At 40.5% G+C, this 18,837-nt stretch overlaps 1 protein-coding gene across 1 annotated transcript in view; it reads right to left on the minus strand.

Annotated features, from left to right (window-relative positions):
- The window catches only part of habp2 (hyaluronan binding protein 2), a 92,528-nt gene that overhangs the window by 3,996 nt on the left and 69,695 nt on the right, over nt 1–18,837 (minus strand). The window contains exons 20-27 of the mRNA XM_068002808.1: nt 14,977–15,093; nt 12,617–12,736; nt 9,671–9,842; nt 8,966–9,060; nt 6,473–6,731; nt 4,803–4,945; nt 4,040–4,174; nt 3,777–3,922 (exon numbers count right to left, since the gene is read on the minus strand). Coding sequence (XP_067858909.1) covers nt 3,777–3,922; nt 4,040–4,174; nt 4,803–4,945; nt 6,473–6,731; nt 8,966–9,060; nt 9,671–9,842; nt 12,617–12,736; nt 14,977–15,093 — 1,187 coding nt within the window. The remainder of the gene's footprint in view (nt 1–3,776; nt 3,923–4,039; nt 4,175–4,802; nt 4,946–6,472; nt 6,732–8,965; nt 9,061–9,670; nt 9,843–12,616; nt 12,737–14,976; nt 15,094–18,837) is intronic.

The following is an 18,837-nucleotide window of genomic DNA, read 5'->3' on the forward strand; positions in this document are numbered from 1 at the left end:
AAAGAAAGTATTAAAAAATGTCAGTGAAACAGAGAGGCAAATCACAAAGTGCAGCCAGAGGCACTCAAAAATCTTTTATGCTTATGTTAGTAGTAGAAGGAAGGTCAAAGAGCAGATGGGTCCATTAAAGAATAAATTGGGTAAAGCTATTACAGATGATTAGGATATGGGAGACATATTGAATGGATTTTTCACATCAATTTTCACAAATGAGGACTGTAGGCAAATTCCAGTCATAGTGAATGGCGCTCAGTGAGCCATAGCATATATAGAAGTTAGTAAAGAATGTGTTACATTGAAACTGGAAGGATTAAATATCCACAAAACCCCTGGATGGAATGGAATATATCCTGGAATCCTCAAGGAATTAAAAGCAGAAATTAGTGATACTTTGGTTGATATTTTTCAAATTTCCATATATATTGGAGGACTGGAGGATGGTAAATATAGTTCCAATATTCAGAAAAAGAGTAACGCACAAACCTGGAGTCTGATTTTCACTCCCCTATTGGGTGAAAACAGAGCAGTGACATGATTAAAATGACAGCGCAGCAGTTACCTCCCCATTCCTGCCGATGTTCGGGTCATGACCATTTTGGTGGCGTCCTTGAAATCAGAATGCTCAGGCAATGGCCTCTTGCACTGTTCACACAGCCTGGTTTACTGACTGCAATCTTGTTATCCTCTTTACAGGATTCCTGAAAAGTAGGACGAACTTCTCATGACCACAAGAATGGTCCCCTAACTAAGTTCAGTCCCAGCTTCCTGGATGTGAATTGCTGAGCACATTAACACTGGCTCAGAAAAGCAAAGTCATGGCAGGGTGTTACGAGAAGTACCACCACTTAAGGTTAGCCACCAAGGTTATGAGGAAACTAAACCACAAATGCTGCAGCCATTATTGTGTACCATATACACACATTTCACAATGATAGCTTAACGTATTGTATAACTTGTCATAAGAAGCCATATATAGCCCTGCACTGAGACAGATATAATTGTGTAAAGATGTCAAAATAAAGCTAGTGTTTTTTTAAAACGGGGTTTCATACCATTTATATCATGTGTGCCTTGAAAGTACAGGAAAGCTAGCCCAGCATTACATGAATCTGACTGATCAGCCTCTGCCAATAATATTTACTCATCTCAGAAAAATAGTGGCATCCAATACCAGAGTTTGCCATGGAATGAGAAGCAGCTTCAACACAGTGAAGCCACTGACATCCTTTGGGCAAAGGATATTGGCCTACATTGATGTGGAAACAGATGAAGGCACTCTTCTTCAATGTGATCACTCACTGTTATGTACCAAATTCATGCTTTATGGAGCAGGTAACATCAACAAGTCTGCGCCCTCAGACTGGGAGCAATGGTTTTGCAGATTATTATTGTCAAAACCAATGGTAAATTGGAGAAGTTTTTTTTAGTAATTGTTTTCAGGATGTGCATGATGCTGGCAAGGCTGCATTCATTACCTATGCCTAGTTGCCCTGAAAAAGTGGTGGTGGGCCATCTCCTGGTACAGCTGCAGTCCTTGTGCGAATAGTGCTCTCACAATGGTGTTGGATAGAGAATTCCAGGATATTGACCCAGCGACGATGAAGGAATGGCAATATGGCTGAGAATTGGTCCATGTCATCTTCCGGTCTATCGCAGCCTAATCAGCAGTCCTTAAAGGGACTACGGAGGCCACCAATGAACAGATAAATTTCTTAGTTTTTATTTACCTTAATTTGGAGTCAGGAGGAACAGGAGTACTTGCACTTACCACCCCTTACCCTTACCAGGACTTAACTGCAGGCCGGCTTGGCGTCAGAGCTGGACGATTTTGCAAAGGCCCTAATGAGTGAGCTGCATTGAGACGCCCAACTAGCTTCCACAGCTCGCCAGTTTTATGGAAATGAGGCCAGAGGACCAATTTGGAGCGATATGTGTTGAAGCCCTACAACCGACATAGGACCCTGATTCAAATATTCTAATAAGGTTCCTGCCTGTTTCGGGTGGGAGCACCAGTTGCTCATTTCGAGGCCCGCTTGAAAATCAAGTCGGACGGGTCTCGGGTAGCCGGCCGGTAAGTTTTAAGTTAACATTTTTTGACTGTACACCGACTCATTTTTCATGAAGCGTGAATGGGGCAATAGGCAGATGAAAATCGCCCCCCTTTGTCTCTTGGGACCAGTCTTCCATGCAATTTGATAATATTGGACTACCTCAATATTAGTGAATCGTGTGTACTCACTGGGTAGCCTATGTTGAAGAGTATGATTTTAAGCTACTTTATTGCAAACCATCTGAATGTTGAGGGAGCAGAAGTGCTTTCTATGCAGGTGTGATTCCGGATTGTAAGGAAGCACGCAAATGATAACGGGGATGCATCTAATAATTCCCTGCACTTTTGGGAAGTCAGCCAGTTGGTGAAAGCCCAGCTGTTTTTGTTACTGCTGCTCGTGATCCATGCTGAATTCAATAATATTTCTGGTAGCGAGCTTCTGTCACATGACAGCACTTCTCTGCATCCATGCTAATTCAAGTGAAGTCCCCAGTGGATGCCTAGAAGTGGCAGATAAATTTGGAGGACTGGTTACTTTGACTTCCATCTACAATATGGTTGCTTTTGCTGACCTCAGCTGCAGATCTTTCCACCCCAAATGGCACAACTCAGTGATGGTTTCTTTGCCCAACGAGTACCTCATCAGACACTGTTCCTGTCAGCTCCAGGTAGCTCTGCCTTGCATGGAAGCTTCTCAACATGGGATAATTGGTAGACACAGTTGGAGCTTCCTTGGTTCTCAGTGCTCCCTTTCTGCAACCTCCTCTTTCACATCTTCCCTGCTTCAAATATATTCCCACTTCTCCCTTAAAAGATGCAAAGCTCTATGCCTCGACTACTTCGACAGCTGCAAGGAATTTTCCTGCTGGCTGGTAAATCCACCCTTTGCTTCCTGGCATCTAACCTGATTCTTTGCCTAGATATTTTATAAGCATGTCTTCTAGTCCTGCTAGAACCATCCACTTCAAATATCTTATCCAAATCTTCTGCCTCCAATCCTTTTGTGAAAAACCTCAGCCATATCTCCTGAACCTCTGTTCCTCCAAAGTGAATAACCCTAATTCTCTAAGTCTGTTCTCAGAACTAAGAGATCTAAGTTTCAATATCATCATTTTTTCTTCCTTTACATCCTCTCCAGAGCCACAAAATTGATCACCAGATATGGGCATTTGATATTCAGCTGCTGCTCTATTGAGCCAGTTTGTGTTTGAGTGCAAAGATCATGTCTGACAGTGAGGTTGTGTATGAGAGAGGATGTAGGGTCAGAAATGACAGTGGGATGATCACCCGCATTGCTGCTTTAGACAGTGTGCTCTGCTGAGGCTCAGACACCTCCGTTCACCTCTGTTCAAAAATTAATAGCAAGACTAACTAAACAAGAATATCACCCCCTTCGAACGGTTTATACTTTCAGGAAAATGGCAGCTGTTTCTATAAAATAAAGTTCAATCAGCACATTCCAGATATTAACAGAAGGTTAACAGACCCTTTAAAAGCATTTTTTTGCTATCTATTTTCTTGTCAGCAGTTTACAAATAGGAGGAAATCACTTATAAGTGATAATAATACAGTTCAACAGCAAGATACGAAAGTTAACATTCCTCAGCAGTTTACATTACACTTTCTTTGCTATGATTTTCACCATGAGGAAAATATATCCCTAAATAACCAGAGACACTTAAGAATCATTAGAGCAATCAGATTAGATATTAAAGATGAGACCAACCTGACAAGAATCCACTCCACCTAGTTCTAAATTCCCTGCACAAAGCATGGTATGATCAAGGGCACCAGCGTAAGATGTATTTTTATTGCAAGATCGTTGAGAGATTAGTTTTACAGATGTATCCAATAAATATTTTGAATTGTATCCTAAAATGGAAAATATTGCATGAGTATTGAGTTTTTAATATAAAATTTTCAAATTTTTTCAGTTAAAAAAAATGTGAATATGTATATATATATAATTAATATGATGGATTTGATAACCTGATTCAGTTGTGCCCCATCCTGAAATGTAGCACTCTGTGTTGAGAGGCAACATAACATCTGGCAAACATGCTGCCTTGACATATTTGGTTTCCTTGGTACACTGTCCATCAACACTTTTCAGTTTCGCTAAGGCTGAAATATGAGCATTAAGTTAATTTAGGATTGGCAAAACATAAAAACACAACTAATCTGGGGAGAGAATTGCTCTTTTGAGCTGTTTATAATTTTGCTAGAAATCTTCACGTACATATTGAAGATGTGGCTAAACACAGCAACCAGAGTAGCCTAAACCCCATTGTTGCTATTTAATTTTGAAATAAGCAAAAGGATTTAAAAAATAAATCAAAGCAGATTCAGGAAAACAATTCTGCATCTATTATGGGAATCATCAATAATATAGATAATTTAGTGAATCTGTCTTCCTGACTGGAACTTTGCCTTCCATGATAACCATGTTGGGAGTTTGCTTGCCTTTGGGATGGAAAAAATGGAAGAAGCATATTCCTGAGTTCCAAAGCTTTGCATTGGGATTGCAAATTTGTAAAACTACTGCTTATACCTTCAAACTGTATGAGCATCTATGTATGCATGGGTTTATCCATAGAGTTACTTCGGCATTCCATCAAACAGGTAGAGAAAAAAATGATCATTTTAAAAAAATACTTCCTACCAAAATAGAATCAGTCATCCAGTAATGTCCATGTTTTTTCCAGCTTGCAACTCATTAACTGATAGACTACAAAACAAACAGTTCGCTCACCAATGTCATTGAACAAGGCGCTGTCTGTTTCTTCATAGTTTGGATGTACAATAATTTGCTCAACATCGAACTTCTGTTCACTTAGTTCTGTTTGATGTATATTGTGTTTCCCAAATAATAATTGATAATGCTTGGCGTGTGTGCTATAAATCATTGGGGTGGTAAAAACAATCACATTTTCATAGAAAGTCAGTGCACAGATTAAATTCCATTATACAGTCATTTGCATAACAACCCATGGAAAACAACACAAGTTTGTACTGGCAGGTAATTAACAAGACCTTAATTGGCCTTAGCAAGTAAAATGGATGATTTTAAAACAATTACACTACTGAAATGTCAAAAATAATTCTATTCTTACTGACTGCCTTTATTATCTCTTTCTCCCATATTCTCTCTTCTAAATGTTCTGTTCTATAATATTTCTTTTCTATATTTTCTATTTCATTCTACTTTATTCTTTATATTTCTTATCTGTTTTTATGGTAGTACCTATTGTCCTGTGCTTTCACCTGTCATTTTTGAGCTGGGCCTCATTTAAAATTGTCTCTTAAGGTTGAAAAACCATTCAAAAGGCTAGCATTTGCAAAGATACACACAACAAAAGGCTGAAAGAAATACATTAATGTGCACTTCATTCACTAGCTGGAATGAGCTCACACACGGTCTTATCAACCTCGAGTAATGCTAAATCAGAGAAGAAAGAGCTGTGGCTAATATCAGAAAAACTCTGGGAAATTGCTCCCTGACCTAAGGCAATCAAACAAGCTCCAGGAGACCATGGACATGCTAGTATATTGCATAAACAGGGTAAAAGGATGATTGCCCACTCATAAGCATGGCCTGAGAAATTGGTAAATGTCTGTAACCAGAATCATAAAGTTGCTAACAGGCAGTTGCTTTAAAATTGTGTTTGTATCTCATGATTTGTTCTTGCTGATGCTATGAATCTTCCCCACAGTTTAAACAGAGACATTCAAAATACAGGGTGTTGGACCATGTTACAAAAATTCTCTGATACAAACAGAGCATTAATTGGGTACACATTCAATAAGGTTGTATTCACCCCTCAGTTCAATCTTGTTTGATGGGACTGTGCCACAAATGGTAGGAGAGTTGCTCCTTATTCCAAACATGGGTTGACAACCTTGAAAAACTGGATTTGGAATGAAATTCCTTTGAGGTTTTTGGACAGAAATGCTTCTCAAGATGAACTTCCAGAACAGTTTATGATTCACCACCTGCTGATAATTACTTCTTCCTGTCAGACAGCCTCAACAGAATTTGATCTCCTACATTTAGATACACCTTAGATACACAGTGACTTCAGCACTGGCCAGAAAGCTAAAAAAAACCACCATGGCCGTTCATTCACTCATTCGCAGTTGCTAATGGTCTCAACCATGTGATTTGGCCTCTAACTAGAAATAAAAATTGGTAAGACTTAGCTCTAGAAATGACCTGCTTCCAAATTATCTGTAAATAACCAACAAAGCATCATCTGGTTCTTATCCAGGCATCTTTCATTCAAATGTAAAAGTGATTTTTTTTTTAATGGTTATCCATACTCCACATACATAATCTACATTTTACACATTAAACTCTATCTACCATTCCTCAACTCCACCAGGTTAGACTAATGCATATCTTATGTGTTTCTAAGCACATACCTTGCCTCAAAGCAGTGAGCTGCAGTAAGAACCCAACAGGGTGCGATCAATGTTCCTCCACATTGATGCCCTTGTTCATGAATACCTATTGGAGCTTTTAGTTGCAGAGATGCCTGCCAAGGGTGTCTGCCACGAACTGTCTTTTGCCCACCATAGATGCGACTTAAATTTCTTCTCAACGTTACTTCACCACAACTTTCAAAAGACTGAGGGAGCTCAATTGCAGTGGCATGCTTAGTTTCAGGCAATACAGTAGTTTCTACATGAAACACAAATTGCTATTAGTTACTGTCAAGAAGGTTATAGTTCTAATACCTTGCCCATGGAATAACTAACACCAGGTTATATAACGCTGAAAATGAAAAACAAGAGTTGCATTAAAAAGTATTTCATTATGTCTCTCAGAAGCATCTCAAAATACTTCACCCATACACACCATTCGTTGGGCTGCAGTTGGAATATTGGAGGGAAGTTTCTGCTTGTTTCCGCTAGTTTTGCGCCCAGATTTCAGCACAATTGGCTGAACCAACACAAAAGATCGGGAAATTTTAATCATAGGTGAGTTACGTCCAAAACCACTTATGCTCGTGGTTCTCGCGATGTTTTATGCTGGTTCACGATTCAATTCGCCCAAATCAGGCCCCGCCCACAAAACTGACCACGCCCCCAGGTCAAAATTGTGAGATTCCGACGATTGCGCTGGTTCTGGAAGGCTCTTCAAATTGTGCTAATTTTCTTGGGTGCATAGGCACTAGCAGGCATGTTTTAAAAGTTTCTTCATATTAAAAAATATTGAATTTACTATAAAATTGACTAGAGTACACCAATGAAGCTATTAAATGGCTCAGTGTAGTTTTTAAAGTCGCAGTTTTTTGTGATTAACCATTTTCAGCTGTATTAATAAAACTGCACCAGGTTATCACTCTTAAATAAATCAAGGAATACTTCTTAATGAAAAGCAAAAAAATAAACGATTACATTCTATTACGCTGGCTCATGGAAGATTTTACCTTTGTGACGATGCAAATTAATTTTAGCAGAAACTTAAAAAGCGTAACCTGACCAGTGCAAATTCAAGCTAATTTTGGGCACAATTTCCTGAATATGCCCAAAGTGGAAACTCAACCTCATAGTGTCCAATTTTGGGTCTCATACTTTACAAAGGATGTCAAGGCCATGGAGAGGCTGCACAAGAGATGCTCTAAGATGATACCAGGGATGAAAGGCTTTTGTTATGCAGAGAGACTAGAGAAATTGGGGCTCTTTTCATTAAAACAGAGAAGGTTAAGAGGTGTATCTGAGAAAGGCGTTCAAGGCAATGAAAGGTTTTACTAAGATGAATTGGGAAGAAGAGTGCTTCAGAAATTTTAAAAAAATCCCCAATGCCTTCTGCTAGCCTTTGAAATACAATTAATTGCATTCCAACCTATATATAGATATGCCAAGTCCCCGCTTGCCTAGGGCCCAAGGAATCACAGGCATACTTAGTGTCTAGCATTGCTAAAGGCATAAATGAGGGAAATACCTCCCCTCCCAAATGTTGTGCCACAAAACTGCCCTCCCCGGTCCCTGAAATTTTGGGGCCAATTTGTTCATGATTTCTCAGTATAAATACCAGATAGCAAAGGTTGTATAATCACAAACTTTCTGTCACAGTCTTTCTTTGCCCTATAATCTCGGCTTTCTGACTGAAATAAAAATTAAGCATAGTTTAAATCTGAAACCTTATCTTGAAAAAAAGCTTTAAAAATTCAGTCTACATTTAGTTTTCAAATCTTTGGAAGAACAAAGAAGCTCAGAAATCCTGTTATCAGAGAGGGTAAGATTTGCTTCAACTTGTACACTGGGAGAATTATAATGATGCTTGCTGGGAAATTCTGCAAACTGCACAAGCTTAGACTACAGCATCTTGAGAATTTCAGGCATAGGTGTAGTTGGTAAATTCCTTCATCTAGTTAGTGATAGGCTGCAGGCCAGGGTTCACTATTGTTGATGTGAAGATGCATGAATATTCTGGAGGTTTTGTTTGATTACTTTATGAGTTGAAGGAGTATTCATCCAAAAGTTTATCTGACTCCTTGTCTATGCCTTTCATGCTGCTAATGTAAGGAATCTTACAACACCAGGTTATAGTCCAACAGTTTTATTTGAAAATCACAAGCTTTCGGAGTTTACCTCCGAAAGCTTGTGATTTTCAAATAAAACTGTTGGACTATAACCTGGTGTTGTAAGATTCCTTACATTTGTCCACCCCAGTCCATCACCAGCATCTCCACATCATTCATGCTGCTAGCCAGCAAGATTGTATTCTATTTAGGTTGTAACAGGAAAATGAGGCAATGTAAGGACAAGTGGTCTCGTATAAGAAAGAAACATGACAAAAAGCATCCTTGAAATGCCACAACTTAATGAGCAGGTGAGCAACATATAATATACTTTGATGTGCTGCAGTCAATCATACACAATATCCAAGAAGGTTTTAGCTGTACTCACCACTCTGGCATGGAGTGATTGCACAAAAATCCCATTTCAGTTTTCCATTTATTTCTTTAAAAAAGCACCAAGGTTTATCATCATCATCGGGATTCCTGATCAATGGTAAAGTTTTTAAAAATGTCAGTTTTAGCCACTTGTATCATGCTGAAAATGAACATTCATTCCTTTTGATTATTGTTGTAATTTCTATTTTTCCCTTTGCAATTTTACATCCATGTTTCCTCCTTTAATTGGGAAAAGTGAGGTGCACTTCAGCTTGACAAGAATGTACTTGCCTCTTCTACACCATCCTCAGGATGAGCATTCTATTGAGTCAAACTACAAGTCCTTCTTACCACTACGAAGCTGAATTCCCTTGAAGGGGCTAATCAAGCAGCACCATTTTTAATGGGTGTTTAGTGATAGGCACTGAGCACCCATGACTTAAATACCATTTTTTTTTAGCTTTAATGAGGTGCGTGTACATTTGGTATGCAACCCTTGAGCACTACAGGTACCTCTCCCCCATTTTATTACGTGCTATGTGCACCAGGTCTACAGTAGGCCTCAGGCCTTAGCATCTGATAATGTGGGCTTCCCATGCCCAATGTGCTACAGGTACTGACCAGTGTATTATTGGCCCTAGTGTAACACCGGGTCAGGGTTAGGGTTTGAATTAGGGTTAGTGATTACTGCACTCTGGGTATTTATGGTATATTTTACCTGCAACATCTGTGATCTCCAAGACCATTTTCTTCAGCTTTGTCCCCAAATACATTGATATTTTTCCTTAGAAGCAAGTGAGAACTCCAGTACAAACACATTTTTCCCTGTTCTGTTATACTAACATTGCCTCTGTAGGTTTCACCATTTTCCTCATAACAGTCATTGGATTCTGTAGAATGTTAAAGCCTAGAGTTATGTGTAGATAGATATAAATTCAACAATATCAAATATTAACCTTCAGGGTGAACATTATCCTAGCCCAAAAACTCAAGACAATCTACATCTGGCTAGTATTAAACTAGAAATCAAACAAGACTTTGCTACTACCTAATCAAAATAAGAAAAAATAATAATTACAGGATTTTATCCAGCTTCTAAGATCACTTTAGCATTACAGGAGATTTTACCAATGGGTAAAAATAACTTAATATAAGTATATTTGCTACAAACAGGAAAAAGCTAGTCCCAAATGACGGATTTGAAAGTATTAATTGAACACAAGAACACAAGAAACACGGGCAGGAGTAGGCCATAGGGCCCCCTCGAGCCTACTCCACCATTTAATAAGATAACGGCGAATCTTTGGCCTCAACTAAACTTTCCCGCCCTATCCCCATATGCCTTGAATCCCCTAGAGTCCAAAAATTTATCTATCTCAGCCTTGAATATACTGAACGACTCAGCATCCACAGCCCTCTGGGGTAGAGAATTCCAAATATTCACAACCCTCTGGGTGAAGAAATTCCTCCTTATCAAGGGCCGACCCCTTATCCTGAGACTATGCCCCCTATTTCTAGATTCACCAGCCAGGGGAAACAACCTCTCAGCATCTACTCTGTCAAGCCCCCTCAGAATCTTATATGTTTCAATGAGATCACCTCTCATTCTTCTAAATTCCAAAGAGCACAGGCCCATTCTACTTAATCTCTCCTCATAGGAAAACCTTTCTTCCCAGGAATCAATCTAGTGAACCTTTGTTGCATTGCCTCTAAGGCAAGTATATCCTTCCTAAGATAAGGAAACCAAAACTGTACACAGTACTCCAGGTGTGGTCTCACCAAAGCCCTGTACAATTGCAGCAAGACTTCCTTACTCCTGTGCTCCAACCCCCTTGCAATAAAGGCCAACATGACATATGCCTTCCTAATTGCTTGCTGTTCCTGCATGTTAACTTTCTGTACTTCTTGTATGAGGATACCCAGATCTCTCTGAACACCAACATTTAATAGTTTCTCACCATTTAAAAAATATTCTGCTTTCCTATTCTTCCTACCAAAGTGAATAACCTCACATTTCCCTACATTATACTCCATTTGCCACCTTCTTGCCCATTTACTTAACCTGTCTATATCCCTTTGCAGACTCTTTGTGTCCTCCTCACAGCTTACTTTCCCACCTACTTTTATCATCAGCAAACTTGGATATATTACACTCGGTCCCTTCATCTAAGTCATTAATATAGATTGTAAATAGATTGTAAATAGCTGAGGCCTCAGCACTGATCCTTGCAGCACCCCACTAGTTACAGCCTGCCAACCTGAAAATGACCCGTTTATCCCTACTCTCTGTTTTCTGTCCCCAATCCCATGAGACCTTATCTTGCGTTGCAACCTTTTAAGTGGCATCTTATTGAATGCCTTTTGGAAATCCAAACATACTACATCCACTGGTTCCCCTTTATCTACCCTGCTAGTTACATCCTCAAAGAACTCTAATAAATTTTTTAAAGACAATTTCCCTTCGATAAAACCATGTTGACTCTGCCTAATCATATTATGATTTTCTCAGTGTCGTGTTACTACTTCCTTATGGATTCCATAGTTTTCCCGACGATTGATGTCAGGCTAACTGGCCTGTAGTTCCCTATTTTCTCTCTCCTTCTTTTCTTGAATAGCGGGGTTACATTTGCTACCTTCCAATCTGCTGGGACCGTTCTAGAATCTAGGGAATTTTGGAAGATCAAAACCAATGCATCCACTATCTCTGCAGCCACCTCATTTAGAACCCTATGATGTAGGCCATCAGGTCCAGGGGATTTATCAGCTTTTAGTCCCATTAGTTTCTTCAGTACTTTTCCTCTACTGATATTAATTATTTTAAGTTCTTCACTCTCATTAGCCCCTTAGTTCCCCACTATTTTGGGTCTGCTTTTTGCGTCTTCTACTGTGAAGACAGTTATAAAATACTTGTTTAACTTCTCTGCCATTTCCTTATTCCCCATTATAATTTCTCCTGTCTCAGCCTCTAAGGGGTCAATGTTTACTTTTGTCACTCTCTTCCTTTTTATACACTTGTAAAAGATCTTACAATCCATTTTTATATTTCTTGCTAGTTTACTTTCATATTCTATTTTCTCCCTTTTTATAAATTTTTTTTGGTTATCCTTTGCTGGTTTCTAAAACTCTCCCAATCCTCAGGCTTACTACTCTTCTTGGCAACATTATAGGCCTCTTCTTTTAATGTAATACTATCCTTAACTTTTTAGTTAGCCATGGATGAATCACTTTTCCCGTGGAGTTTTATTTCTCAATGAGATGTATATTCGTTGAGAATATTGAAATATTTCTTTAAATGTTTGCCATTGCTTATCTACCATCATACCCTTTAATTTAATTTTCCAATCTATCTTTGCCAACTCGCCCCTCATACCTATGTAATTGGCTTTATTTAAGTTTAAGACTCTAGTTTCTGACTTAAGTACATCACTCTCAAACTCAATGTGAAATTCTATCATATTATGATCACTCTTCCCCAGAGGATCCTTTACTATGAGATTACTAATTAACTCTGTCTGATTACACAGTATAAGATCTAAAATAGCCTATTCCCTGGTTGGCTCCATGACATATTGTTCTAGGTCCATGATGTATTGAACTATTTAGATTGAATTTAAATATATATAAATAAGGAAATCCATTGAACACAAATGGAAAATATTGTTACCTGTTTCACAAAATTTCCCTGTGAATGATTTTGGACAGATGCAGGTAAAGCTTCTCCTTGTTCTGCCCTTTTTGCAAATTCCTCCATTTTTACAAGGGTTTCTTGAACATGCGAGAATTGCTTAGAGGAGATGGTTGGGAAACATTATTTAAATTCCATAACATCTCTAAAGAAATATACATTTCAGATTGTCACCTTTCCTTTAGGTGTTATTGACTTTTTTTTCTCTACTTTGAGTCTGTTTGAAGTACAATAAAACAAAAGCAAACCCCCAGAAAAATAAATATGGGGAAAAATTGGCCCCTGTTGTGCCCATTTTTTGGGGCCAATTTCTGGACATAATTTCTCATGCCTGATCTCCCCTGGAAGTGTGATGGCTGTCAATTTGTAATCCAGCGACTTCCAAATGCCTGGGGCACCCGCCTAAAACAGATATTAGGCCCACTGAATATGTTAGTTGGAGTGTAATGCCTGTTTTAGGTCCTTGATGTCAAATTCTTCACAAACTGAGTGAAGCATGAGTCCCGCACGCTCTGTTTAGTTGTTCCGTGTCTACAGATGGTAAGTAAAATGTTATTTTACCTGCGTTAATGTGGAGCCACAAGGAGCAGGAGAGCTCCTCCCGATTCCACAGTAATATTGTGAGCCGCTGCCGGCTTGTACTTGTCACCCCTCCCGTTTGCCTCCCCATTTCCTAGTACTTACCAACGGGATCTCTCCATATCACATCCGGCTGAATTTTTCAGGGCCCTGACTAGCAATCTGCATTAGAACATCCGATTGGCATCCGCAGCTCGCCGGTTTTGTAGATGAGGCCTAAGGGCCAAGGTGGATTGTGCCTTGGATCTTCCTACACGTTAGGGAATTAGCTAGTGGGTTTATCTGGAACCGGGTGGGAAGAAACCCAACCCCCATAAAAAAGGCTATTCCTCCCGGTTCCATTAGTGAACCATGCTGGCCGTTTAATCATTAACAGTACCCTTGAGTACTTCAGTTCTGCCAAGCATCAGACTACTGAGTTAACCACAGTGGATGGACTTTGCTCCGAACTTGTGAATCAGTCATGTCATCTTGGAGCCACTTCAAGCCTAAAGAGAACCTACTTACTCTCCCCCTAAGGAGAATATTCACTAGTTGGTCTTTAGGCAATTGACAAGTATGGGTTTGAGCCCTTGATAGATGGACAGTGGGCACCAGGAGACCCCATGAGTTTAATTAGTCATTAGTCCAGGTAGAAAACCTTCTCTTAATTCACAGTCCCCCCTGGCTTGTTGTCATCTGCAAATTTATTTACTTTGCATTGAGACTTTGTTTACAGATAATTTATGGATAGTAGGATCAAGAGGGTGGGGGCGGTCCAAAATAGACCCTTGGTGCACCACAGTCAATATCTCCTCCCTTTGTGGCTCAGTTCCCCTCACAACTATCATCTATTTTTGTGAAAAAAGTTTCCAGTGGAAATTTATCAAAGAGAGATTACACAAATTAGGATTATATTCCCTGGAATTTAGAAGATTAAGGGGTAATTTGATGGAAGTTTTCAAGATATTAAAGAGAACTGATAGGGTAGATAGAGAGAAACTATTTCCGCCGGTTGGGGAGTCTAGGACTTGGGGACATAGCCTTAAAATTAGAGCCAGGACTTTCAGGAGTGAAGTTAGGAAACACTTCTACATGCAAAGGGTGGTAGAAGTTTGGAACTCTCTTCCGCAAATGGCAGTTGGTGCTAGCTCAATTGTTAATTTTAAATCTGAGATTGATAGATTTTTGTTAACGAAAGGTATTAAGGGATATGGGGCTAAGGCGGGTATATGGAGTTAGGTCACAGATCAGCCATGATCTCACTGAATGGTGGAACAGGCTCGAGGGGCTAAATGGCCTACTCCTGTTCTTATGTTCCTATCCTGTGGAAGTTATGATTTATCATCCTGGTCATATTCAACTTCATTTGAGTCCCTGAGGGTTTTAACTTTCTCCAATTTTTTTGACTGACTAACATAATCTTGTACTTGGACCAATGCCCTCGCTCTCTCTCTCTCTTCTTTGTAACTGCATTGTAATTTTTTCCACCCCCTTTTATTTTTCTCACTGATCCATTTTGGAGCATTTTTATTCATTTTGCTTTGCTGCATTTCAATGTTAGGGGTGATTCCATGATCCAAAACTTCCAATGGGGAGTGCAGATATCTGTCAGGAGAGCACTGGATTGCAGAGTCACCCACAAGAGCCTCTCCCGCATAATGGTTTTGAAGAATGCCCTTTTGTCTTTGACAGATTTCTTGACAACAATTCACAAAGTACTATAAAAAACAAAAAAAGTATAGGCATATCATGTTGAAAAATAGAACTGGTTACCATACCTTTTTTGCAGTATGGTGGTTTGTATGGATAGTCACATTTGCATTTGTAGTATGGTGGAACAGTGTTAAGGACACACTCTCCATGTTTGCATGTGGTCCTCCTACAGGGATTGTTCACTGCAATTTAAAGAATAATGTTTTAAAATGTGTCTAGTTGTTTTCGTCCTCGCTTACCTATTCCTGTTGTAAATTGGAATGTGATTTATACCTCGGACACCTATAAAAATTAATATCAGTCAATCATAGGCATGGAATTAAGTAGGGCGTTGGTACAGTTTAACGAGTTATTAATAATTTATATCGTGCCTTTCACATCCTCATAATGTCCTAACATCAATTAATTACTTTTGAAGTGTAGTCACTGCTGTATTGTAGGAAAATAGAATCATTGAATGATTACAGCACAGAAGGAGGTGATTCAGCCCATCGAGCCCGTACCGGCTCTTTGTGAGAACAATCCAGTTGGTCCCATTCTCCTGCTCTTTCCCCGTAGCCCTGCAAATTTTTTCCCTTCAAGTATTTATCCAATTCCTTTTTGAAAGCCACGATTGAATCTGCTTCCACCGCCCTTTCAAGCAGCAAATTCCAGATCATAACTACTTGCTGCATAAAAAAGTCTTTCGTCTTTGGTTCTTTTGCCAATCACCTTAAATCTGTGTCTTCTGGTTCTTGACCCTTCCACCAATGGGAAGAGTTTCTCTTTATTTACTTTATCCAAACCCTTCATGATTTTGAACACCTCTATCAAATCTCCTCTCAACCTTCTCTGCTCTAAGCAGAACAACCCCAGCTTCTCCAGTCTATCCAAGTAACTGAAGTCCCTCATCCCTGGAACCATTCTAGTCAATCTTTTCTGCAGTTTAAATTGTTTAAACCCAATATGAAACATAATGAATTTCATCAGACTGTGGCCAATAACAGCAGAAAAATATTTGCCTACCGTCTTTAAAGTGTATTTGTTTCACAAAACAATAAATAAGATTTGAACGTTTTTCTTTCTATGCATAAAACAATGCAAATGATTAAAAAATCATTTCTGCACTGTTGCTTTTCAATTGTTATTTAAGAGCAAATTTTACTGAAAGAAATTCAAGCAGTACTGCAAATGGAAGATATCGCTACAGGATTCTATCACTTAACTTCAAAGGTAACATTATAACCTCCTTAGTATAAATTATACAAACAATACACTAAAGACCAGCAATAATAATAGACCTCAAATGTGTTGGACTGAACAAATTATCGGAAGGTTGCAGCTAAATGTGGTACAGGCATCACAAGCTGTGCTCTAATGGGAAGAAAACAAATGAGAATGCCTCTGCTATGTTGACTACTCTGCATTGAAAGCTAAGATTGGTTATTCCTGGCTGAATGTTTGGATTTGTTCTGTAGAGGAACAATAACCCTTGTAAATCTTAATGCCTTACCTTGTCTCTATAATGTGTGTTGTGTGCATTTTTTAAAATCAAATTAGCAAGAGATAAAAGGCAATATGTACAATGAGCAGGGCGTTCCCGAAGGCTCATCTTGTTATCCTTCTGCATAACACAAAAGGGCGGCACTGTTGCCAATGTGGCGGGCTAAAATTCAAGGATATTCCATTTTTAAAAAATTCTGTTCTACTTTGGTTTGGTACTTTATCCTCTTACTCTGTTTCTTTGCATTTTCTTAAATAGTAGGTATAAGATATCATTGATTTTCCAACCTTTATTTTCTTTGCTTAAGTAATTTATTGCATATATTATATCTCAAGTTAACCTAGTTGTGTATGCCACTCATTCTTTCAGCAGCAACTGTTGCAAGACTTCTTTTTTTCAGTAATGGGCATGGTAGCCGACTAGTTATGGTACTAGAGTAGCAACCGAAAGGTCGTGAGTTCATAATCCTACTTAGCAAGTTGTGAAATTGAATCAATAAATCTGGTAAATTGGGGGGTAGCACCTGAAATTGACCACAAAAGCTGCTGAGTTGTTGTAAATACCTAACTGATTCACCAATGTCCTTCAGGGAAGAGAGCCTGCCACCCATACCTGAACTGGCCTACATGTGACTCCAGTCCCACACTATGGGCTCAATTTTCGGACCTCCGAGCCAGCGGGTTCGTGGCGGGGGGGCTCCGAAAATCGGGGATTCCCGGGGCGGGTCCGGAGCCCGGCTCCAACCCGCCCACTTCCGGGTTCCCCAATGACGCGCTGACATGCGCGCGCAGCCCCCGCATGCGGGACTCCCGCCGGCAATTAAAGCTGGCGGGATGCCACTTAAACTAATTAAGTAGATACTTCAGGTCGTTAGCAGACCTGATTGACATGATATCTTAGGAGGGGTGGGATTTTCAACTCAACTGAGCGTGTTTCCCGTACTGGGGGAAATACACACAGTTGAAATGGACGTGTTGCAGCCATCAGCCTGTGGCAGCTGCAAAGGTCCATTTGACAGGTCAGAGGGGGAGACCCTCACTCATTGCAGGAGGCCACTCTGTCACTTTGAACAAAGTTTGGCCTCCACCACTCTCCTCTTAACAATAAAATTCACAAACTTGCAACCTCAACCCCGTTGTGCAGACACATTTACCTTCCTTGCGGACTCCCTCAAACATACATCTTCTGGATGGGGGCCGCCATAGCTGCAGTCATGACCTCCTCGGAGGACGAACAGCATCGCTGGCCACCTCTGACACGTGGAGCTCCACAACACAGTGCTGTGACACATCCACCTGCACGGCAGGAGGGAGGGCAACCGGAGAGAGAGATGCGTCACAGAAGGCACTACCCTCGCCATCGGGTCTACGGACCGAGGCTCAGCTTCCTGGACCTCTCTGAGCAGCAGTGCATACGGAGGCTCAGAGTCACTCGACATGCAGCTTCCTTCATGCCGAGCTGCTTCCGGCTGGCTTGAGCACCACCTTCTTACCTGTCGCTGTCAAAGTCACCACTGCCCTCAACAACTTCTCCTCCGCATCCTTCCAGGGTGCCACCGGGGACATCGCCGACGTCTCTCAGTTGTCTGCACAAAAGAGCCCTGCAAATACAGCCACACCCACTCTGCAGTGACACAATGGGTGGCATCAGTTGTGGGTCTTCATTGTGATCCTCAGGAAAGGGCATTATTGCACAAACCAGACAAGATTTGCAAAGACGTGGCAGTAGTGGTGACAATATAATATGTAATGTGAGTTGATCAGAAATCAAATATAAGTAAAAACCATGACAAACCCTCAAACACCCTTGTGCATCCCCTTCATGTTCACGACACGTTTGCCTTACGCTTCCTACTGCACATATGTGATGCATGCCCTGTGGCTGCAGCACAGGTAGTGGCAGGTTGAGTGAGGCTGACCGTGAAAGAGATGCATGAGAGGGTGAGTATGAGATAGAGCCATGAGATTGTATGAGGATTGGGTTGAGTGGTAGTGGTGGGATGAGTACTGGTGAGGTGAGTAAGTGCAGGTAAGATGAGGATGAGCTTTGAGTGGGTGTGAGGAGTGATGTGATAGAATAGTGTTGGCAGTGCAAAAGGAGGTGTGGGGTGGGGGCGGTGATGTGGCAGACGGAGTATTGGGGAATGAGTAAGTGTACTCACTTCGACTGACCTACCTTGGTCATCGAAGTGCCTCCTGCACTGTATGCAGGTGCGCGATATGTTGGTGGTGCAGGTGACCTCCTCTGCCACCTCAAGCCAGGCCTCCGTGGTGGCAGATGCAGGTCACTTCCTCCCATCTGCCGGGGAGAAGATCTCTGTCTTCCCCCTCCTCCTCACCCCATCCAGTAAGACCTGGAGTGAGGCATCATTAAACCTGGGAGCAGCCTTTCCCCTGGGCTGTAATTTTTCCTATTTTCTGCAGCATCAGTCAGTGGAGGACTG

The sequence above is a fragment of the Heptranchias perlo genome, chromosome 21, assembly GCF_035084215.1.
Source record: "Heptranchias perlo isolate sHepPer1 chromosome 21, sHepPer1.hap1, whole genome shotgun sequence".
NCBI classification, from domain to species: domain Eukaryota; kingdom Metazoa; phylum Chordata; class Chondrichthyes; order Hexanchiformes; family Hexanchidae; genus Heptranchias; species Heptranchias perlo.